The 19274-nt window shown below is 35.8% G+C and overlaps 2 protein-coding genes across 2 annotated transcripts; both read left to right on the top strand.

The window, feature by feature from the left end:
- Positions 1 to 776: 776 nt before the first annotated feature.
- Positions 777 to 4891, top strand: LOC107693413 (taste receptor type 1 member 1-like). Its single transcript, XM_016492798.1, has 6 exons — positions 777 to 958; positions 1085 to 1382; positions 1504 to 2247; positions 2373 to 2585; positions 2671 to 2791; positions 3957 to 4891. Exons 1-6 carry the CDS (start codon positions 777 to 779, stop codon positions 4889 to 4891), a joined length of 2493 nt encoding a protein of 830 aa, XP_016348284.1.
- Positions 4892 to 16656: 11765 nt separating this feature from the next.
- On the top strand, positions 16657 to 17731 carry LOC107693422 (transcription factor HES-3-like). The gene is made up of 4 exons (XM_016492804.1): positions 16657 to 16761; positions 16876 to 16971; positions 17095 to 17176; positions 17262 to 17731. The coding sequence occupies exons 1-4, from the start codon at positions 16708 to 16710 to the stop codon at positions 17729 to 17731; spliced, it is 702 nt and encodes a 233-aa protein (XP_016348290.1). The 5' UTR covers positions 16657 to 16707.
- Positions 17732 to 19274: the final 1543 nt, after the last annotated feature.

Genomic DNA, 19274 nt, shown 5'->3' with positions numbered 1-19274 from the left:
ATAAATTTGATTGGGTCTGATCCCTCCAAGTTTACAGAAATGTTAACCACTAACATACTGGATCCCTTTATGTACTACTACTTGTAAGTGACTCTCCTGGTCGCCAGGTGGTACCATCCTCCATGCTTTGCCTTATTTGCATTTGCCTGTTTGATATACTTGTTGTCAGTTTTGACTCCTTATCATGTGGTGAGCTACATTCTCTTCACTGAAAATGAATGGTGTAGAAAAAATATCTTTTTTTTTAAACAATTGCTAGTAAATGGTACAAATAATTACAAAAATGGCAGGTATCACGTTGAATTTTGAAGTAGAAAGACTGAAATTGTATTTTCTTGTAAAACGAATCTTTGTTTCATTTACAACTTTAGAAATATTAGAAAATCACTGGTCACACTTTATATTAGGTGACCTTAACTACTATGTACTTACATAAAAAAAAGAAGTACAATGTACTTATTGTATTCATATTGTATTGCAAAACAAGTACATAGTAGTTAAGGCCACCTAATATAAAGTGGGACCAAATCACTTTCTGTGTATATAAAATTATATTTTGCATCTGTTGATTTTGATGTGGTGTAATGCTCTACTTAACAACTGATGGATGTGAACGTTTTAGTTTAGATATGGAAATTGTACTTTGTATCAGTGAATATGGTGGTTTAAACAAATTGAATTGTGTTTTAAGCAAATTAAATAGTTATATATGAGCCTGTACTTAATGAATTGCCACTACGGATTCCAGTTTCACAACCAACGGTCCACCATAAACCATGCATTTGAGTAGCATTTGCTCTTTCCTTTTGGCCTTTATTAATTGTTTCTTTTTCAAAGTGTTTTGCTTAGAATCTGAGTTCAGCCTGAAGGGAGATTACTTATTGGGTGGCCTTTTTGCTTTACATGAAGTTCAACATGCAGAACCTTTTTCCACTCCAGAAGCCATTGAATGTTTCAGGTAAGAAAGGATTTTTTTTGTCACTTTTTGTTGCAGCAGCATTTCCTCAGTATTTTGTTTTAAGTCACATTTCTAAAAACAAAGATTTGATTAAGCGCTATTTACTTCTTCACTGATATTTTCTAGATACACTTTCTCAAAATCTGGCTATCAGATGTTGCAAGTGATGAGGTTTGCTGTTGAGGAGATTAATAACTCCACAAATCTTCTTCCCAATGTTTCTCTGGGATATGAGATTTTTGACCACTGTTCTGACACGAAAAATTTCCCTTCAATCTTCAATTTTATCTCAAAAAATGGCTCAATAAAACCTAAAGAAAAGCTCAACAACTATCAGCCTAAATTGATTGCTTTAACAGGGCCATATGGAAGCACAAGAACTATTACTATTGCACCACTGATCACAATGGATCTTATACCATTGGTAAATTCTGTTTCTTTTTATATAGTTTACATAACAAAATACTTACTTCCTACTTTTTGTTCAGGACTACCAAGTTACAATATAATGCTAATAAATTGGAATGTTTTCTTCTCTTTCAAAGGTGAATTATGGAGCTTCTAGTTATACATTAAGCAATAAACTTCAGTATCCTTCCTTTGTAAGAACAATCCCTAGCAACAAAAACCTTATAGAGATGATTATTCACATCATACGGTGGTTTGGATGGAACTGGGTTGCCTTTCTTGGTAGCCAAGATGATTACAGCGAAGATGGTCTAAGAATATTTAACAAGTATATAAGCAATACTGGCATTTGTTTGGCCTATCAAGAGGCTTTAGGCCAACAGGCAAACTACAGTCAAACACTTAAAAAGATTGATATGCTCAAGATCAATGTCATTGTTGTTTTCGCTGTGCCACCATATGCAAGAAAAATTATCAAAGCAGCCATAGCAAATGACATCCGAGACAAAGTGTGGATTGCGAGTGAAACTTGGGCTATGAATCAACAGCTTCCAACAGAGCCGGGAATTGGGAAAATTGGAACAGTAATTGGCATTACGGAGAGATTGTTGTCATTACCAGGATTTGATAAATTCATCTATAAAGACAGGAGAAAAATTAATGGATATAGCACTGAGAGTAATGTCCAGAGTAAGAATAAGACATGCAATCAAGTTCGTGATTACTGCCCACTGTTGACCGCCGAGGAGATTATAAACGAGAATCCCTCATTCTCCTTCGCCATCTATGCTGCCATATATACCATAGCTCATGCATTACATAAGGTTCTGGAATGTGACATGAATGAATGCCACAAAAACATAACAGTTAAGCCATACATGGTGAGTAATTGCATCATAATGATAATGACATTTTTCATGAAAAGTAATAACATTTATTATGTTAATAATGCTTAATAATACTGTTTGTCTTTTTTGGGGGGCATTTTTACCATACTTTACAACAGCTTCTGGAACAAATGAAAAAGTTGGACTTCCCACTTAATGGCCATCAGGTGAAATATGATGACAATGGTGATCCAACTGTCAGTTTTTCAGTCGTACTTTGGAATACTGAAACAAATCCTCCACGGTTTGATATGGTGGGCACATATGAAACATATCCAGAAATTACTTTTAATATCAACAACACTCTCTTGCACTGGCATAACAATGGTTCTGTAAGTTATGTTTTCAGCGAGTATTTATCTAAACATTTACCTTAATTTGATTAATGTTAATGACACACTTTCCCATTCCATAAAGGTTCCATTCTCAAACTGCTCCGTTGAGTGCAAAGAGGGATTTTCGAGGGAACCTAATCGATATCATAGTTGCTGTTTTCTGTGCAAAAAATGTCCACGTAACAGCTATGTGAATTATTCCTGTGAGTACTTTAAGCAATGTGTGACAAAGCATTGGCATTTCAGCTTCCTCAGTCCATGCTACCAGGGAAAGATAAGGGAAAATAACATGTACCAGATGATAATTCATTGTCTAATATATTTGGGGGAATACATTTTAATTTTTAATAATTTAGCTGTTGTAGTCAAAAAAATAGGGTAGGACAGGGATGTCCAAACTATGGCCTGTGGGCCAGATGTGACCCAGGAATACATTTCAAATGGACCGCAGCTTGTGTAAAATATATTATATGTGACATACATCCCAAATCAAGCTACTGCTACTGTAAACCAAAGCTACTGTCCAAGACACAAAGCATGCAATATTATTAATATTAAATTAGGTGCTGGTGCCACTGGTCTCAAATGTTAGTTTGGAGCCCTGTATGTAAGCTCTGTATGTGTGTGGGTGTGTGTATATATACACAGCATTCTGACCCCAGGTGTGTCTAAACATTGAATCTGGCCCTCTTTAAAAAAACAAAAATAATAAAGTTTGGACACCCCTGCCTTAACCCCAACCCCAGATGATTTTAATTATTAAAATTATATCAAAAATGTATTTTGCATATTTTTTTAAATAGTGTAACTATATGTAAAATGTAAATGTGTTAGTTGACAGATACTTAACGAACATACATTTGTACAATTTAATTAATGGTATTGTTAAATAACAACTCGATTAATATTATAATAATAATTATGGTATGTGGTGACAGATAAGCTCAAGAAGAAACAAAGCTGAAGGGACATTTTACCCCATCTTCTTCTTTTGTGCTGTCTCCCAATACAGAGTAAGGCAGTGTTGTGCAGAGCTCTAATGCAGTTTACTGGTGCTCCATTCTCACTTTCACCACAAACCAACTCTAATGATCTCATTATTTTAATTAATCACCTCCTTATTAACTGCATGGTTGCTGAGCTGGCATTCAAATCTCTGTGCAGTGTACAGACCTCTGGAGGGGCAGGGGAGTAGTGGCTTTACAAGAGTACCCCTCGGTAGAAATCGGTAGACACTGTCTTTGTGTTTAAATTTTCAAAATTGCATTGTATTATCTATTTTGTTTTGAAAGAAAATAAAACTAGGATAATCTATTTTGTACTGTTTGAACTTCATGATCAAAAAAGTATTATTTTGCTGTTTTTCAGGGAACCCCTATACCTGTTCTCCATGTTTAGAGAGCGAATGGTCTGATGAGGGCAGCACGGCATGTAAGACACGTACTGTTGTCTATCTTGAGTTCACAGAAATCCACTCCATCACTGTCATGTTTTCTGCCACATGCCTAATTATTCTCCTTATTGCCATATTTTGCCTTTTTGCCTACAACTTCAACACACCAGTGGTAAAGTCTGCTGGTGGCAGCATGTGTTTCCTAATGTTGACTTGTTTGATAATGTCTACAATAAGTGTCTTCTTTTTCTTTGGAAATCCCACATCTGTACATTGCCTCCTGAGAAATGTTGTATTTGCATTTTTCTTCACTGTTTTTCTCTCCTGTATGGCTGTCCGTTCCTTTCAAATTGTTTGTATCTTCAAAATGGCTGCCAAGTTCCCTAACATGCACAGCCTTTGGGTAAAGCACAACGGACAGTGGCTCTTTGTTGGATTTTTTTCTATCATTCATTTAATTTCTTGTGTACTATGGATGACTGTCTCAACTCCCATACCCTCCAGGGACTCTTTAACTTTTAAAGACCAGATTATACTCAGCTGTGAAATGGGGAACACTGTAACTTTAAGCGTAGTTGTGTTTATAGGTTGGTTTCTTGGATTCCTGTGTCTCTTATTTTCTTACATGGGAAGAGATCTGCCAAAAAATTACAATGAGGCGAAATCAATAACTTTCAGTCTCATTTTGTACAATGTGAGCTGGATTGTTTATTTCACAGCATACCTTATTCTCAAAAGCAAATACGTCCAGCTTGTTAATGCGATGACACAGCTGTCTAGTATATATGGAATTCTCTTCAGTTATTTCATACCAAAATGTTACGTTATAATATTCCAACCTCAAAAGAACACTGCTGCATACTTCCAAACATCGATTCAGAATTACACCCAAACCATTAGTAGGATTTAGCACAGATTAATTTAGGGGTGAGTGAATTGAGAAAATGGGCCTACTATAAATATTTCTCCATAATATATGAATATTTCAGAAACTTTGTGTGGTTGGTTAGATTATTTATTATTATGTTACCTTTGCAAACCAGTGTCTGGGATTCAGTGTGGATTAAGATATTGATTTAAGACCATTTAAATAGTAATATTCATAAAGCTGATGATTACATGCTAGCATTAAGTGAACACATGCTTCCTTTTAATTTAGGAAATTTCCATAAAATGCTTGCATATTCATTGCCATACTGTTTCTGCAGATCCACTTCTCAATAAATCCATATTACACATCTCATTTAAATCTGATGTTATGTCTGTTTTTGTTGATGCTGTATTTGAACATTGTTAAGAAAAAGCAATCTCCTTGATAAGGCAAAATGTTTTCATTCACTTTAACAAGGCTGCTACCGGACATTTTACATGCTGACATCAGCCTAAATGTTGATTAAAACAGCCCCTCTTGTGATTAAAAAAATAAATTAGCTCACCCTGTCATTATTTATTCATTTTAATTTCCTTCAAAACATGCATTTATTTCTTCTGTGGAACACAAAAGAATATCCTTTTAACATTATATTAACAGTGATTTACCAGAAGACTGGTATATTCATATAGATACATGAGATACATCAAAATCAAATTTTTAAACACAGATTAGTTGTGCAGACCAATGGATATTTTTACTTTAATAAACACAGTTCTTCCATTATATAAAAATGTTGGACCATATTCAACCATACCTGAATGAACCCATTACAGGGCTCTTCAACTCCTTCTGAGTTTAGCTTGGATGCTAACCAAACACACCCGAACATTAAATTAAAGTGTTCAGAATTATTCGGGAATGGGCTATTTAAACTGGTACTAAAGTCTGCAGGACACTGGACCTCCAGAAGTGGAGTTGAAGAACCCTGCATTATAGTTTCCTGCCAGTGCTCCATTTTGCCACTTGGTGGCATAATTCGACATAGTCAGAATATTCCAGTGAAAATATGCTAATTTTCTTTTCAATAATCCCATTTTCTGAGGCAACAAAGGTACAGTTCCCAACTACAGAGGCAACGTGAACGTGTTAAAGACATATGTCAAAAAGGGTATAAAAATATAAACATTAGACTGTTTTAACCCTTTTAAACTATCATAGGATATTGCCATTACATTATTCTTTAGAGTATATTAAGTAACAATAAAATGTAAATACGCTCCAAAACTTAACTCACACAGGCACCATTCGTTTCCAAAGGCACACAACCTGTTCAAAAAGTCAAGTCAAGTCGCCTTTATTTATATAGCGCTTTTAACAATACAGATTGTGTCAAAGCAACTGTACAGCATTAATTAGGAAAATATTGTGTTAATAATGCAAAATAACAATAGTAAACACTCAATTTTCAGTTAAAGGCAGTTCATCATTGAATTCAGTGATGTCATCATCCAGCTCAGTTCAGTTTAAATAGTATCTGTGCAATCAAGTCGACGATATCGCTGGGAAGTGTTCCCGGTTCCGGTTGACCTAATTAATGCAGCCTAAAAATCCTTTAAGGGATTTGAATATTAGAAATTTGTTTGTGTGTTATGTGTAAGCCAGGTTAAAGAGATGGGTCTTTAATCTAGATTTAAACTGACAGAATGTGTCTGCCTCCCGAACAATGTTAGGTAGGTTATTCCAGAGTTTGGGCGCTAAAAAGGAAAAGGATCTGCCACCCGCAGTTCATTTTGATATTCTAGGTATTATCAAATTCCCAGAGTTTTGAGAATGCAGCGGACGTGGAGGACTATAATGCAATAAGAGCTCGTTCAAATACTGAGGCGCTAAACCATTCAGGGCTTTATAAGTAATAAGCAAGATTTTAAAATCTATGCGATGTTTCTCAAAAAGCAGGTCACAAAAGTCTTTCAGTCATCTTAAGATCTTAGGAACACCCACATTCACTGCCGGTCTCACTTTTAGCTCGTCCTCTCTAATCATTGGATGCTTTTTAAATAAGCTAGTATTTATTAAAGCGGTCTTGATTGCTTTTCCTTCACTATTTGGTTAATCATTTCAGTTTTGATAGGCCTATACAGTTTTGCGGAATCAGTCAGAGGATGAACCTTGAAATCAGGGCTAAATCCGACCTGGCAAGTCAGGCATGTGGCGTTGCCTGCTTACAGGATGCTGAAGCAAATCGTGCGTTTCATACAATTTCTATGGATATATGCTTCTCATTCAATCTTCATGGTCTACGAACAATGATTGTTATATGCCTATAACAAGGCTGTAATAAACCCTGCAATGGCAGCAAAAAAAAAATAATAAAAATAAAATTGACGGGCCGCCCCCACCTTTTCAGAAGCTGGTGCCGATTTTCCACATTTTGGAGTTATAAAGCAGGTTCTCTGGGAAACCTACGATTAGGCTATGCTTTAACACAGAGGCATAACCATAATAATCCTCTATCGTATTACAGTCGCTAATAGGACATTTTGAAAAGTGTTTTGATTTGTTGTTACATAAAACTACAGCTCCCTTGTTAACGACATTTAGTGGATCCCTTAATTTATAGCCGCCTGACGTGATTTCACATATCTTTGGATATCGCAACCCATATCAAGCCGAAAATATAGCAGTAGGCTATCTATTGGAGAAAGACGGTAGGTTTGTGGATCTTCCAAAAGAGATAGTTCCTTATTTGAAATTAAAGATAAGTAACAACACAGAGAAACATGGACATGTTTGTCCATCTATGTCATGGCAAGAAACGATATTTGATGCCCTGTCTTATTTTGCGTTTAAACGAAAGCAGTGTACACAAGTCGTTTATTCTTATACAAATTAGTCAAGTTCTGAAGAGTAAATGGCAGATGTTTTGCAATTCAAGGCGCATCCATAGACAGGATTTAGTGCTTCACAATGAGGGGGCTCGTCTTTTGTTAAGCCCTTGTGTTTCTCGTTGAAAAGGTTTACAAAGAGTTCATCCTTCATGGAGTTTTAAAGTTACTTTCCACTAGTTAATTTCAGCCCTTGAGAAAACCTAAAGCAATGTTAATGTCCCTCTCTTTTCCTTTGAGATCGAGATCTCAGTCCACACAACCAAACACAAGGCATTGTGCACCTGAACCAAAGCCTTCTGAATAACTTGAAGTCTATAGAAATTCATTATGGAACATGTTTGGTTAGCCCAATACAAACAGGACGGACGCGTGGCATTTTACAGTGACACAAATTAAATACGTCAAATTGTGTGTTGTAGCCTATTAGTTGTTAAATATAGCTGATATCAAGTTGGGTATTTTGTTGAACTTTGCGGGAAGCCATTTGTTTCTTTTTTTTTAACCTCTGAATAGTAAAGGCGGTTCTCCGATTTGTTTCGCTCTTGGTTGACCCGTTCCGTTGACATTCAGTGAGAATTCTTTTGCATAGGCTAAATTCGTTCAGTACGCCTATGTCATATTTTCAAAATAGATATAAAGAGTAAGGATTACTAGAAGGTGTAATGTAAATATTAAAATTTAAGGTGCATAGACAGTGTCCAAATATTTACACAAATAAATAGCACACCCATATGTCTACGTGCATATATATTTTGTAATTGTATATTGTCTGTATTTATTGTTTCTGTTGTAGTGCTGTATTTATATGCATGTATTTATAATCATATCAGTTGTTAACAAGTCGTTTTTTTTTTCAATTATTCTGAGATCTACATCAGCCTACAATGTCAGTATTAATAAGATGTAGTTAATGTAGTTAATTAGTTAATCAGAGGGAAAAAGCATCATGCGACTGAGGAGACCTATTTAGTGCACTCGTAGAGTGTTTACAAAGCGTTTTCCCCCCTGAATTTTTGAATATTTCAATTGTGTGTGTGTGTGTGTGTGGCTTCAATTTAATGCATAGGACCTAATTGGGAGCAGAGAAAACAGTTTTTCTTCAGAATGTGGTGGCTAAATTAAAGGGCTAATGTGGTGCAACATGTTGAATTTAAGCGTGAAAACAGCGTGATAAACAGCATCGACGAGGCACAAAGAAGTGAAGCCATTCACCATGTACCTAACTGCTGTGGTCCAATTTCATACCGATTTCGCGCTACTTTGCAGGACAGCACTGCGGCGTTTTGACACAATTATTCGGCGCATTAGGCCTACACGCAATTTAATCTGAGATGTACATGCTAAAGTGATTTCCTGTAGCACCATAATCAATAAGCACAAACAAATCAGGCCTATATTTTGTTTCTTTATTAGTAAAATACAAAACTACTGAATTTCGGGTTATCTCTAATATTAGACTATAATTCAGCAGTCGATTTGATTTTTTTAAATAAAAGGTTGCAACTTTCTACGCGTTATCTTAATGACGCTCATATTTATTTAATAACTCAAAACAGTTTTTAAGAGCTGCTTGAAATTGTAATGCGTGTCTATTGCTTTAGGATCCACGCGCCCTGCAGTAGACTGTACGAGAGCTCAGCGCTCGCTCGGCCTCCCTCTCCCCTTCTCTATCATTAGCGGTTGTAATTACATCAGCAGATTCGGTACATTCGCGATAGAAAAGCGGCGCTTTCACGTTATTATATTACAACTGTGAAACTACAAACAAAAAATAAACATTCTGAGACATGAACTGAAATGAATTGTGAATTTTATTAACATTAAATCGTCCTCCTCCCATTTTCACCTCAAAATTATGGGGAAGCTGTGCCTCCCCTGCCTCCCCCGACAAGCCGCCACTGGTCTTAAGTCAACGTCACAATCTTTCTCACTTTCTCTAATTGCAGGAAATTGTCATATGCACAGGTCTATCGTCATTTTCAAGTGAAATTCTGTTTTTCTCCAAAATAGGCACATTTTTGTAGACCCGGCGAGATGAAGGCTGACTAAATTATGCGATTCATATTAAATGATTAAAGTTATTATGCATAAATGCTGAGAAAGTTGCGAAAATATGTAAGTACAAAGTGTAGTAAAAGACTATGTCCTACAGTGAATGCATGTTGCTCACAGTTAGCCTAACCCTAAGTCAAAGACTTTCTCAAGGACCCAGTCTATTGATGGGGAAGTGTGGAAAATTAGGCGGATAGGGCCCTCGAGGAGGCGTTCCTCTGATTCTCCTCGCTCTGCTAGTTGAAGGGAGCATCTGTGACAATTCTTCTGTTTTATACAATACGTCCAAACTACAAAAATACAAAAGGTATAACTTTTCGGTTTCGGATTCCACTCAACACAAAAGAAGAGATCATTTTATGAAAAACGTGTGCGCATAACCTTATACATACGAATTATTAACCTGTTTCTACTTTGAGAAGACACTTCTTAATTTCCAAGTTGCCAACTTGTGCTAGTGACGTATACAACTTCAAGTTTTAATAGATAGGACCGCTCACAGGTTCACCAGATGACTGTTTAAGACATTTACCAGCTTATAGCTGTTCTTAACAGTTTCACTCTATATAAGGTTGTCTTTATTTCAAAGCAAGCATTATATAGCATTCAAAGAAAATACATAATTAATAGTAGGCTAATAATAATAATAATAATAAAGAATAACAAGAAGAACAAACGACGCCATACTATATGACCATTTGATCATTGATTGATCATTGATCATTTCGGTCTTTGTAAAGGTAGTCAAAAACATTACAATATTAAATACCTAACAAATAGCCGTGGGCAACTAACAAGATAGCAATTAACCTATTCGCGCACACACACACTGGTCTCTCTGAATACAAATCAATCAAATAAGCACTGGAAGGACTAACCTTATACGTCTTGTCTTGCTCAAACGTAGCCTACCTGATTTCAGTACCTTGGACAACGACACCACAAGCTGTATTGTGCTGGGCTGCATTTCTCAAAAGCAACGTGATCTAAGTTGTTCTTTAGAAAACTGTTGTTCACACTAAGAAAAAAAAAACAAAAGGTTATTTTCAGAACTGTTAACTGTTAACTCTGTGTTGCCATATACCCATTATAGAATCTGCAAAAAAGAGGGATCCGATAACATACATTTATATTTATATAAAAAAATGTATTTAATACATTTACATATATTAGCTACACAAGATTAAACATATCTTAATTTACTATAAGATAAATAACTTTGTATGTTTTATGACAGTTGTGTGCGAGTAGTGAAGCTGTCCACTTTTTATAAGAAAAATAAATCTTCCAGTCTTATCAAAAGTTACCATATGATGTTTAGATCCAGTTTTCACATAGTGCAGTTTGCAAAAGTAGTATACTTAAGACGCTCGAGAATGACCGCAGTGGGATACCAGTCACCATGACGATATGCTTATTAGAGAGGTAAATTGTCACTTTGTTCGCTGATTGAGACCTCTGCTGTGCGGAACCGGAGGATGAACCGTGAAACCATGGACGAATAGTTTCAATAGCAAGTCGCAGCGTAGCATATGGTGCTGCAAGCTTACCGAACGCTGACACCAACAAATTGCAGATTTCATACTAATTTTCTCTGGAGGGAAATTCCATGCCACCCACGCGACTCGTCTGTGTGGCTTTTTGTGTTGTTTTGTTTTTCAGTGTAGGCTATCATTCTGAAGCTATACGTAGAAATGTATTTACAAAAAAAAAGTGAGCGAAGAAATCAAAATAAGACAAAAAAAGACGAGAACATCTAACAGACTTCCATTTTTTATCAGGTTAATACGAACCTAAACTAACTCATAAGAAACCTGTGCAAAACGCTAGATTTAAATATAACCTAAACATGATCTGGCCGTTTTATACGCCGTTATAACTAGGTGTTAGTCGGCGTTCAACAAGTTTCACTATGTTAACGAGGACATTTTTATTTGCTAAATATATCGGGACATTACATATAATTATATTGCTTTTATATGCAGCTTAGAAATATTGTAAGTCGCGATTCTAAGATTTTTTCAACTGGGGGCACAAGAGGGGCCGCAATTAATGCAGAGGGGCCAATCTTATGTTATGTATTTATATGTAGGACTGTAGATATCCAAGTCATGTAAAGTTCAGTAAGCTTTAATATCAGCAATACTAGCCTACCTTATTATCTTTTAACGGCATTTATTCACTGCTGTAAGTCAGAACAGTCAAATACAATTTGTATTAACTTTTTACTTTTCAGAAGTGAAAACTGTAATAAATATAAGAATCCAATATGTGAATAGAACTCACAAAAATAATAAAACTCAACATTAATGCTTTACAGTAATGCAGGGCCGATTGATAAGCTGATGAGTGGCAGTTGATGGTCATCAGAAGGCAAAGTAAACAAAGTTTTTTTGAAATTGTGAAAATGCAGAAAGTTTTCTGTGAGGGGTTAGGGATAGGGGTGGGTTTAGGTTAAAAAGTGTATAACTATCTGTATATAAAAACAATAGAAGTCTATGTAATGTCCCCATTTAGATAGCTAAGTAAACATCTCTCTCTCTCTCTCTCTCTCTCTCTCTGTGTGTGTGTGTGTGTGTGAGAGAGAGAGAGAGAGAGAGCCTGGTGAATCCATGAAACGTGTTGTTCCAAACCTGTGTAACTTTCTTTTTTCCATGTTACAAAAGAAATTGTGAAGAAAGTTATTACCCTTATATAATGAGTGTCAATGGTGATCAAAATAGAACGTGATTTGTTTTCCATTGCCTTTCATTACAGTGGACAAAAACAGTTTCTTTTTTGTTTCATGCAGAAAGAAAATTATAAAGGTTAGAAATAACATGAGGGAGAGTAAATGATGACAAAATTTATTTTTGGGTGAAATACCCCCTTTAATTTATCTATCTGACTGCCTTTCTATTTGAGCCATTGCCCTCTGACCGGCACTACAGAGCACTGAGCACCAAAAATGCCAGACACAAGAACAGCTTTTTCCCTCAGGCCATATTCCACCTAAACAATACATAACACATCTCAGACTGTAAATCTGTAAATAAAATAATTAGTTTCTCAAAATGTATTTTTCTTTATATTTGATTGATTTCACAGTAAATTTCTGACCACAGTAATTTATTGTAAAATAATACTCTGTGATCCTGTAAATACGCAATTTGTAACCTAATCTTAACCCACACCCTAACAGAAAACGTTCTGCAAAATAATGTTTTCAGCGATATTGTCAAATTCAGCTCACTTCTGGGTTAAGTAGGTACCCGCACGCGCACATCTGTGTTGGAGCTTTTGAGAGATCTAACGAACAAATCAATTCCACTCTGCCATGAACCGAACAGAGAATAAAAGAAAATTATGAAATTGGTTTATTTTAAATATAATAATTAGCTACTGTATTTGTGACAGATGAAAGAACATCTCACTAAAATATTTAAAATAATTAATTGTTATTTTGTTTGGAAATGATAACCAGGCAATTTGAAAGAATACGGAATTTACGATAAGAACTTTCAACAACAGGCCTACTTTATCGCGATAATTCAGTAAGTCAATATTCGCTGCTACGTAAATTTGAACTAATAACAGTGTTCACAAGTCTTCGTTCTTATACAGATTTGTTGCTTATTATGTGAGTTAAATGACAGATGCTTTGCAACTTAAAGAGCCTCAACAGACAAGATGTTGTGCTTAACAATGTGAGGGGCCTTTTGTCTTTCGTTTCTGATTGAATGGCTTCACACAGCGTCCATCCTTCGCCAGATTTTAAGTTACTATCCACTCATTTATTTCAGTCCCTAAGAATACCCAAAGCAATGTTAATGTGTCCTTCGTTTTTTTTAGTGCACACAGCCAAACACAAGACTCAAATTATAATTCAAATTAGAGACGCCTCAAAGACCTGCGATCTAGTCTATAGACATTCATGACATGCAATGTTTGATTAGGCATTTAACTATTTGTAAGAATTATTATTATTTAATAAACAACATAGTATAAAATATGTGGATCACCTGCATTTTGTATCATGGACATTAAGTTCAAAGCTTGTGAAATTATACTTTGTGGAATTTATTTGTTGTTCAAATAATCGGAAAAGTTGATGTTTGAAAATTTTGCCCTGCTCATAAGTAGTAGATCACCTGCAGGACACACTGCAAGTAATTTTTCACTGCAAAAAGGCAATATTAAAAGGAACCCTGTGCCAGAAACATGATGCAACGACTTTATTGATATTGGCGAAATATTCGAAAGAACCTTTGAGAATTGTATCTCAAATGTCTCTGAATTGTGATGAAAGTTACTTGTTTTTGTTTGACTGGTTTATATTGTTGGCAACTCTGTCATTTTGAGCCCAAGAACATCAGGTGAATCTCTTTTACCGCCATGCTTTTTGTATTTACATGTTAACAATGAATGGTAGTCCTTTGGAAAAGGAACGTTTATTGCAGTAATTGTATAATTACTTCACTAATTGTTGTTAACAAGCCATAGACTAGGCATACTTCAGGCACTACAGGAGCGCGCATGATAAAAGGCAGTTAGGGTTAATCAGTTACAGATGGAGAAAAGTGAAAGCACCTCCAAGCTTTTGATAAACATGCGCTTAAAACCTTTATCGCAGTCTCTTATTATGACAAACTCGAGCACAAATTGTTCCTGTCTTGTGTCTGACAAGGTGGAGGAAACAGTGACATTTCTTCATGAAACATGACAATAAAGTGATTTTTCCATCTAAGCTTTGTGTGTTTACTATATATTTCATCTGATCTAAAACTATAGACTTTGGCGCAGTTAACTAAGTAAATTGATTTGCTGTTGAAAATTAACTGCTAATACAATGGTGGTGCTTCTGAGCGTGAGACTGATGTGTAAATCAGCTTCACAAAAGAGAGCTGATTTGCTCCGATTTCATACTGATTTGTGCTATTTTACGCTGTGAAAGGAGAAACAACTGCGGCGTTTTGAACCAATTTTATATATATATATATATATATATATATATATATATAATTACACCAGCTGGTCTTTTGACAACATAACTAGCTTAGACCACTTTACTATAGACATTAGTATAGACATTTTCTGTCTGACAGCACCAGAAATTGCTAGAAATAGACAAGGCTACTTAAAATAGTAAAAACCCTTTCCCTCTCAATGTATTTAACGTATTCTTGTAAACACTGTACACTTTTTGCAAAGTGTGGTGCAATATTATTGTGTCGTAAAAGGGAAGGGATTCCTTGAAAGAGAACTTATTTTAGAAGACATACAATAGACCTGAAAGATCAATCGCTTCGCTATACATATATAAACTGCAGTGTTTTTCATTGCCTTCTAAAGGCTCTTGACCGGAGCTGCTGAAATGGTAATGTGAGTCCATCCCGGTGTCACGTTATTTGTTCCCTCTGTATGCATAAAGCTATTGTATAATGAGGCCGTCTCAAGTGAAAAAAAGGTCTTAAAGCTATCAATGGACATTCATTCATCCTGTCGCGTGTCATTCTTTTGAAGTCAATCCCCGTATTTTTTATTTTGATGTTTTACTGCGCATGTGCAACAGGACATTATCATTTTGATCAAAGAAAAAATAAAAACCAAAATGTAATTGCTCAAGCAATGTGTATACAATTTTTGATGAACAAAATAAAGTTTTGTTAAACTTGTTACGAGACCGTTGATAACTGTTCACCATTTTTATGTGAAACTAGTTTTTCCTCAGTAGAAACTAGGGGTGCGTTTCCCAAAAGCAACTATGGTCGCAAGTTCTGTCGTTACCAATAGAGTTCAATAGAACTTGCAACCATAGTTAGCAAACGATGCTTTTGGGAAACGCACCTCAGGGCCTTCACTCAAAGTCAAAACTTTTTTTTTAAACGCTGTATGACATTCCCAGGGACAGGCTCTATTGATGGGGAAGTGTGGAAAATCAGGCGGATAGGGCCCTTGGACAGGAGGCGTTCCTCTGATTCTCCTCGCTTTGCTCTTTGAAGGGAACATCTGTGAGAATTCGACTTCTCTTTGAGAACATGTATGTTATCAAGCTTAAAACTTAGAGCTCCACTTGTAGCATGACCGTCTGTATTCTAGAGAACAACCAAATAATCCTAGAGCGTTTTGGCGGTTTTAGAACATGTAGCTTTGGTTTGTAGAATCTTGAGGTTTTAATTGAGTAAAGATTATTCCCCTTCCTTACAGGCAGAAAATTGCCACGGTGTGAAGACACGGAAAAGATTTCCACGGTGCTGCCTGTCTCAACATGGCGTGAAACTTGAAGAGAAAGGAATGAATAGTCAGAGCTAATTTCTCTACATCTCGACTGGTTATTTGAAACATTTTCCTTTTTACGGTTTTTCCATGGAACTCTCTATACATTTTCACCCCACACGACGAGCTTGTTTGTTCATTTCTATCTAAACTAATGCAAATAAAATATAAGATAATATGTAAGATAAAATATAAGATAATATGATTATAAGGGTTAGCCCAAGTTTTGAAAAGACCCAGTTTAGTTTGCAATTTCAAATAAAATAAATTAGACATGCAAGTGATGTGCAGAAAAGACAATTACGTATTACGCCAATATACTGCCAAGTAATAACATTTTTATTATTTTATCGTGTATTTTCCTTCTGATTCTATAAATTAGAAGTCTCATGGTTTATAAACGAGAGTAGCAACAAAGTCACTCTTAAGCTCCTTTATGAGAACAAAAGCACAGCCAGGAAAGCAACTTCATGCTGATTGGGTGTCCAGCAGAAACTAAATGAATGCTCTTTTTGCGCACCAATGATGTGAGCAGTGCATTGATATGTTAAGTGAGTCTCTCTTTATAAAGCAGGATACTAGGGAGAATTCCTTCACTCTAACTCAAGGAAGCTGGATAATTCCTCTGGGTATAAGCGCATCGAGCATCTGAGGACAATGGCTGCAGCATCAGACAGAGTGGTAACGGCGAAAACGCAGAGCGTTAAAAAGGTGATTAGAGTTATGAGTTAAATGATTTTTTGTAAACAAAAATCTAGAACGTCTTTATCATTCATAGCATGCATTCATTGTATTTTAAATAAAAGAAACGATTTTGTCTTTCAGGTGTCCAAACCACTGATGGAGAAGAAAAGAAGGGCACGTATCAATAAATGTTTGAATCAACTGAAAAGTCTCCTGGAGAGTGTCTGTTCGAACAATGTAAGAAATTTAAATGGACTTAATCTTCTATAATGGTTTACATTTATTCAAATTCTAACATCAAATATCTGTATCAAAAACTAACTGATCTGTTTTTATATTTCCAATTATTGCATTATTCAGATCCGCAAGCGAAAATTGGAAAAGGCTGACATTTTGGAGCTGACAGTTAAACATCTGATGCATCTGCAAAACACCAAAAGAGGTTTGCGTGCCATTCGCTTTAAAAGACTTATTATTCGTTACATTTATGGAAAACAGTAACTAAATGTTGATTTCTCTAAATGCAGGAATTCCCACAGTTTGTGACTCTGCTGAATATCACGCAGGGTACAGAAGTTGTCTGGCCACTGTCAGTCATTATCTTCTCGCATCGGACGCAGACAGAGATTCCCGCTCCATCATGCTGACACATCTTGCTAGCGGTCCTAACCACGCCAGAGCTCCTGATTTCAGTACCGCGGAGAGCGACCCTGCACGGATCCCTGCACCAACATGTACACTTCGTCGATCACACAAAGCTTCGTTTAAAACAGACGCTCCTTATCCCAACTTGCAGCAAACTTCCGACAGATCTTATTGCTCTATGCCGAAGAGGATTGAGATTTGTGATATGGACAAAATATCATTTAACGCACAGGCTGGGGCCCATGGATCCAAGAAGCTCAAAACCACACACTTCAGTCTGAAAAATTCAAAGGTTGATGAGTGCTGCAATTTTTCTGAAGCCTTGAAACAGAATTATTGGCGGCCTTGGTAAATCTGAAGAATTTCACTGTTTTAACACTTAGACTTTAAAGTAGCTCTAATTTTGTTTCTTATGCACTGTATATGTAGATCCTATTTTTTCATAAATGATGACAAATGTTTATTTTAATAATAAAAAACTAAGACATTGGATTGAATTTGCTTATTATGTAAACGGACATAAATTGTGACTAGATGTAGATGTCAACTGCTGCGGAGATCGAATCAGTGTCTTTTACTTTGTAATGGAATGAGATATTTAGAATGCGCATGGTAATATTTATACGATCATTCTTTATGAAAAGTAATCTCTGTTTGAGACAGGCCTACCTCAAATTTATGCTGCTGACTCAACACGTAAAAAAGGCTGAATGTTGGCCACCATGCTTTCCAAAATCCAACACCTCAAACTCACTGTAAAATATATCACCAAACAACATTATGCATTGTGATAAGCATAGCTTAAAGTATTCGGTAAAAGAAAAAAAAATTGTATGTGTGTATATACAGTATATATATATATATATATATATATATATATATAATAGCATATTAAACCGAGCATATTTAATAGTGTTCAGTCAGTCAAATCAAAGTGAAAAATCAGTGTTGCCTGAAAAAGTCGGTAAGACTTTATTTTAGGGTTTCTTAACTAGTTACTTATTAGCATGCATATTACTAGAATATTAGCCATTTATTAGTACTAATTAAGCACAAATTAATAACTCTATTCTACATGACCTTATTCTACATCCCTAATCCTACCTAATACCTAAACTTAACAACTACCTTACTAACTATTAATAAGCAGCAAATTAGGAATTTATTGAGGGAAAAGTCGTAGTTAATAGTGAATAAGTGTTCCCTATTCTAAAGTGTTACCAAAAAGTCCTATGGCTAAATAGCTTTATACGCATGCACAACTTGAGTCTGAGGAAACCAGTTGGTATGGTGAATCAAATAGTACTGGGATGCACGGGAAAGCGAGCGGAGGTGAATCAGCAGACGCCGAAGAACAAAACAAAAAGGCATAAATCTCAAAAGAAGACAGATATTCATCAAGCTTGAAGACGATATGGTGAGTGGTGGGAACTATAAACAGGCTGGGTCTGGCGAATGGGTCTGTTATTATTTAATAAATAAATTAAATTAAATAGCTCATTTGATGACCAAAAATATCTAGCCATTAATGATTCACCTGGGGATTTTCACTGCCATTGTGGCAAATGAACTGAAAGCACACAAGACAAATCACCTTCACCCATAACTTCTTTACAACTATACAGCAGCCAGGCACCATTGCTGAGGAGAGGTTTAATTAAGCCCACAGAAGGACATACTGCATAATTGAGCATTTTTTTTTGCTGAATTAGCAAGTCCAGTGGAGACCTGAAACTGAACCCTTCACAATGTGGTTGTAGTGATTACTGTGATTCTTAACAACAGAGAAAAATGTCAAGGTCATGCTGCTGATGAAGATGCTGCTGCTGCTACTAATTCTCTTGACATCAAGGCAAGATATGCATCCTGCAGGAACAAAAACCTAATTTACAATA

Source organism: Sinocyclocheilus anshuiensis, unplaced genomic scaffold (genome assembly GCF_001515605.1).
Source record: "Sinocyclocheilus anshuiensis isolate Anshui unplaced genomic scaffold, SAMN03320099.WGS_v1.1 scaffold1562, whole genome shotgun sequence".
NCBI classification, from domain to species: Eukaryota; Metazoa; Chordata; class Actinopteri; order Cypriniformes; family Cyprinidae; genus Sinocyclocheilus; species Sinocyclocheilus anshuiensis.
This window is presented reverse-complemented; position numbering and strand designations above follow the sequence as displayed.